At 39.3% G+C, this 5,680-nt stretch overlaps 1 protein-coding gene and 1 long non-coding RNA gene across 2 annotated transcripts in view; one reads left to right on the plus strand and one right to left on the minus strand.

Moving 5' to 3' along the window:
• LOC123746570 (polyamine-modulated factor 1) overlaps positions 1–3,736 on the plus strand; it is a 29,264-nt gene extending 25,528 nt beyond the window's left edge. Inside the window, exon 4 of the mRNA XM_045728178.2 lies at positions 2,790–3,736. Within this exon, the coding sequence (XP_045584134.1) occupies positions 2,790–2,901 (112 nt within the window). The 3' untranslated portion in view covers positions 2,902–3,736. The remainder of the gene's footprint in view (positions 1–2,789) is intronic.
• On the minus strand, positions 44–2,796 carry LOC138359259 (uncharacterized). The gene is made up of 2 exons (XR_011225877.1): positions 2,410–2,796; positions 44–2,324 (listed from the first exon to the last, which is right to left on the minus strand). It is a non-coding gene; the product is annotated as an uncharacterized lncRNA (long non-coding RNA).
• Positions 3,737–5,680: the final 1,944 nt, after the last annotated feature.

The raw sequence follows: 5,680 nt of genomic DNA on the forward strand, positions 1-5,680 counted from the left end.
TTCACTTTCTTGGATATAAAAAGATAGGATAAAAATAAACCAGTAATATTTCTTTCATTATATTTTTTGTTTAAATAACTGCATCAATATTTTTACAGCTGACAGGATTTGTTTTACCATACAGGTGCATTATTTGTTAAAAAAAATTGGTTTATTGTTACACACAATGGTGCAACATTAGCCTTCCCAGCTTGGTGCCTTCTTTTAATACTTACTGATTAATAAATAAATAATAATAAATAAATATTATTCAGGAAAAGTACATACAGTTGATTTACAAACATAATGTTGGATTTATAGACAGAGCTAGTACATACAATACCTAAAGCCACTAATACTCATAGCATTTCGGGCAAGGTGTGGGGGAAAAAACACAGACTAAAACTTAATAGTAATCGGGATTAGGTATAAATTGTGTTGAAAGAAGGAATAAAAAATACAAAAAGGGGGGTAACAGCAGAAATCAGCAATTGTACACATTGGTGAACAGCATTGTTTAAAAAATAGCAAGACATGGGTTGACATTTAGGGGGTAAGTTAGGTTACATGGAGTTAATTAGGTAGTACTTGGTTTTACTCTTAAACTGGTTGAGAGAGGTACAGCCTTTGACATGATTCTGGAGGTCATTCCACATTCTGGGTCCCTTGATTTGTAGAGCACTTCTAGTTTGGTTACACACAGCCAAATTGTGTAACAGGAAGAGGTCTTGGACACAAATTTGTTCCATGCTAAATGTAGAGGAATCAGCTGAGTATTCCTTAAATAAAATAAGTTGCCTCAGCTTATAAGGTAAATAAAATAAGCATTTCACAAATAAGTAGCTGCCTCACCTCACTGCCTTACTGCTACATAGCCTTCCCGGCATGGTGCCTTCTTTTGATAATTACTTGTTCCACACCCAAGTTGTATAACAGGAAGAGGTCTTGGACCCCTACTTCCCTCTTTTTTAATAGTCCATATAGTCATAATTATAGCTTTAAGTATTCAATGAATAAAGTTTTTGACATTTTTACCCTTCTCCTTACCTATCATCATTTGTGCAGCATATTTTTATTTTGTCTCACCCAGATTTAATTTCAAAATAAAACCAAATTAAATAAATTAGAAATGGGTATGTATAGCTATGGTACACCCTTACTACTAGGTGAACAGGGGCATTTGGTGATAGTAAATGATCCCATCAGGCAGGGCTCATCACCTTCTCTCATGTTTCATGTTCACCAGTGTTTGTTTACTTAATACCTACGGGTATAATATCTTGCTGTTATAAAACTAATTCTGATATCATAAAAGACATGTTTACTCAAAGTTTCAAGCAGAGAATGCATATATAACTAACACGAAGGACTCCTCTCCATGATATTCATTTTTTATAATCTTTTTTGTTCCAAAATCTTAAAATCGATCCCAGTGTTATGTAGTAGACAAAAATTTAGTTATATCCAGTTTACGTAAAGCTATGAGTGCCCGACAGCACACTTAGATCCCGGACCAAACTTACGAAGGTTTTTCGACTTAGTGTAGCTACCTGAATACCGACGTAGCCACTACGAAGGCGCTAAGAAGGAAAACATTCGTAAGTATTTTCGTGAATCTGGCCCCAAGAGTTTTTACATTAGTCTGTCACCATTTGTATGGCAAGCAGGTGTCTGAGTTATTGGTGTCCCACCTGTGATTTATTCAGTCAATGGTAGTATGAAGTTTCCTTGCGCTCATTTCAGCTTTTGTTTTTTCTCATTGTTGGGTTTGGTTTCAGTCAGTGGTACTGTCTTGTCATGGTTGTTCCTCAACTGGCATCTTGTCTGTTAGTGTTGCCACTTATTCAACATTGGCAGAGCCGTTGTTGCTCGTTTCTGGCACTATTCTGCTAGTTGTCTCGTGCATTTTTTCACCTCCAGCCTGCTCATGCTCCTCCTAAACCATCCTTCTCTTGACAGGGTTTGTGTTGCTCTCCTTTTCTCTGTGCACAGTTGCTCCTTCAGCCAGAGGTGTGTTTCTGAAAGTGGTGTTTTTGTTGGCTTTCCCTTTGGGCTGCCAAGTTGTGAAGCTCCATGCTCTTCTTCAAACAGGGGGTTCTGCTTCCTTGGCCCTGGTGGGAGTTTGTTTGCCAGCAGCCTTTCTCTCTTTCTAGTAAAAGTCGAGTTAGCTAGCTTGCAGAGGGGTCCTTTGAAATTGAAATAAGTTGATTGAGGTATAAATACAAAGGGATGAGGTAGCTCAAGCTATTCTCAAGGTCCTTTGATGCTTGGTTTGTCCAGTTACAGTGTTAAATTAGTTTGCCAGGTTCTGGCTCTAGTGCCGGTCCCCGATAAGGCAAACAGAACTCCTGTGACCGAAGGTTTCCAACTATTATGTCACATTTCAATGAGCTTCAGTATACCAGTGGGGCTCTACCATAAAAAAGAGACATTTCATTACATTTAATGATGGGTTTCTATGTAGTAAATAAACTAATTGTAATAATTTATGAACCAAGTAGATATTTGTGATAAGTCCTTGAAATTTAGCATAGCATCAGCAATTGGATGGTACTGCACCAGAAATAGTGGCAACTGTTTTCATAATGCACAGGATGGTAACTAAAGCTTGCAAAATATATATTTTTTTTTTTGTCAAATGATTGCCAGAGGTCTCTAGTGTAAAATTATAACCTGAAGTTATTTAGGCACATTTAATATTGAGGCATATTAAATAGGACACAAACAACTGGAGTCATTATAGGATTAAGTGGCAGTGGTAATTATCTTTAGAAAAGGCACTAGTTTAATTGTAATTTTTGTCATTGCAGAGAGATCCAGAGTCGCTTATCACCCTTGAATGAGCTTTACGCCTTGTCTTCAGAACTTCCTCAGGAGACTATGATAGCTTGCTTTCATAATATTATAGATAGAATGCAATGATATGCTATTTTGAGATTAAGTAGAGAGCCCTGAATGATAATTAAGAATTACATGTAAAATATGTTGACTGAATTAGGAGCCCCGAGGCTCAAACCTCCACACTGGGTGTTCCCACGCACACGCCATGAACCACAATATACTGAAAGTAATGCTACCTGAAATTCAACTCAATCCTCTAAAGGGGGGGGGGGGGGTCTTGAGGCTTCCAGTAAAAGTTCTCTTCTCTTAAGAAAAATGTTGTAAGGCAGAGGTGTTTGGTATAGAGTTCTACCCCCGAGTGCATGTGTGAAACACTCTACTTTTAGTAGTCACCTTGTTTAGGCATAAACCCTTCTGATCCCGTCATTGCAGTGGAAGCCTCAAGACACACACCCCCCCCCTCCCCTAGAGGATTTGGTTGACTATCAGGTAGCATTACTTTCAGTATATTGTTCAAGAAGTGTGCTTGTGAACACTCAGTGTGGAGGTTTGAGTCGTGATATATCGCATTAATGTAGGATAAAACCCCACTATGTAATATGTAAAATTTGTTAAGATTTACACCTAGTCTTTGCACTCGAGTGCTTTGTCAAGGTCTTAAGTATGTGGTTAGGACGAAACTTGCTTCTTGATGACTAGTGGAGCTGCAATCCTAGATCCAGTCCTTTTCATCGTTCTTGACCTGACTACGTCAGCTCTATTGACAATGCCCGTGATGATGTTTTCGATGGCATTACGATCAGTTCTCAGGAAGGGCACCTGGAGTGTGTAATAGGTATTCATCTGGATGCTATCCAAATGGCACTAATGATATTCCATTTATTGAGATGTAATTTTCTTGTAAAGGTAAGAGACAACATTAATCTATCCTCTGATTTTGCTGCAAAATTTCACAGTATTAGAACCCTTTCTGTTCTAAAATTATTAAATTTTATTTATAATATGTATGTATATTGACCAGACCACACACTAGAAGTTGAAGGGATGACGACGTTTCGGTCCGTCCTGGACCATTCTCAAGTCGATTGTGATAAGGAGGTAGGGATAGGCAAGAGAGAGCTGAGGAGGAAAGTAAGGTGTAGGGGATAGTAGTAATAATGAGAACTGCAGAAGGCCTATTGGCCCATACGAGGCAGCTCCTCTTATAACCACCGAAGGAGATAGTAATAGGAATAAGACGAGGATAGCAAGGGAGCGTAGGACAAGACAATGCACAGAAAAAGGGAGGAGAAAGAAATGGAAGGGGTAAGCTTATGTTAAGTCACGTTTGTTAGAAAGATTAGAGCATTTGAGTATATACTGTGACAGGGAAGAGTCCACAGCAACGAAGCCAGGACTCACGTTCATGTAGGGTACATTGTGTATCAGAGCCGATTCTACAAGACGGCGTCTGTGAAGAGTAGAGGCAGGAAAGATTATTTTGGAGGAAGACCAATCAATGGGATGATTAGAATCCCTCACATGGCAGAAGAGAGCATTGTTAGTGTCTGCAGACTTAACACTTCTCTTGTGTTCTTTAAGTCTGTCATTCAGTGTACGGCCAGTTTCGCCAAAGTATTGGAGAGGACAAGATGAACAGGAAATAGAGTAGACACCAGCAGCAGGAGGAGCAGTGTGAACTAGATTGCTACGAAGTGTGTTAGTTTGTCGAAAGGCGAGTTTAATGTCAAGAGTTTAATGTCCTCTTGACATTAAACTCGCCTTTCGACAAACTAACACACTTCGTAGCAATCTAGTTCACACTGCTCCTCCTGCTGCTGGTGTCTACTCTATTTCCTGTTCATCTTGTCCTCTCCAATACTTTGGCGAAACTGGCCGTACACTGAATGACAGACTTAAAGAACACAAGAGAAGTGTTAAGTCTGCAGACACTAACAATGCTCTCTTCTGCCATGTGAGGGATTCTAATCATCCCATTGATTGGTCTTCCTCCAAAATAATCTTTCCTGCCTCTACTCTTCACAGACGCCGTCTTGTAGAATCGGCTCTGATACACAATGTACCCTACATGAACGTGAGTCCTGGCTTCGTTGCTGTGGACTCTTCCCTGTCACAGTATATACTCAAATGCTCTAATCTTTCTAACAAACGTGACTTAACATAAGCTTACCCCTTCCATTTCTTTGTCCTCCCTTTTTCTGTGCATTGTCTTCTCCTACGCTCCCTTGCTATCCTCTTCTTATTCCTATTACTATCTCCTTCGGTGGTTATAAGAGGAGCTGCCTCGTATGGGCCAATAGGCCTTCTGCAGTTCTCATTATTACTACTATCCCCTACACCTTACTTTCCTCCTCAGCTCTCTCTTGCCTATCCCTACCTCCTTATCACAATCGACTTGAGAATGGTCCAGGACGGACCGAAACGTCGTCATCCCTTCAACTTCTAGTGTGTGGTCTGGTCAATATACATACATATTATAAATAAAATTTAATAATTTTAGAACAGAAAGGGTTCTAATACTGTGAAATTTTGCAGCAAAATCAGAGGATAGATTAATGTTGTCTCTTACCTTTACAAGAAAATTACATCTCAATAAATGGAATATCATTAGTGCCATTTGGATAGCATCCAGATGAATACCTATTACACACTCCAGGTGCCCTTCCTGAGAACTGATCGTAATGCCATCGAAAACATCATCACGGGCATTGTCAATAGAGCTGACGTAGTCAGGTCAAGAACGATGAAAAGGACTGGATCTAGGATTGCAGCTCCACTAGTCATCAAGAAGCAAATTTTTTTTTTTTTCTCTTCACTAAGCAAATGTGACACTGGTAATTGATATATTAAAAGAAACAAC

This window comes from Procambarus clarkii, chromosome 90, assembly GCF_040958095.1.
Source record: "Procambarus clarkii isolate CNS0578487 chromosome 90, FALCON_Pclarkii_2.0, whole genome shotgun sequence".
In the NCBI taxonomy this organism is placed as follows: Eukaryota; Metazoa; Arthropoda; class Malacostraca; order Decapoda; family Cambaridae; genus Procambarus; species Procambarus clarkii.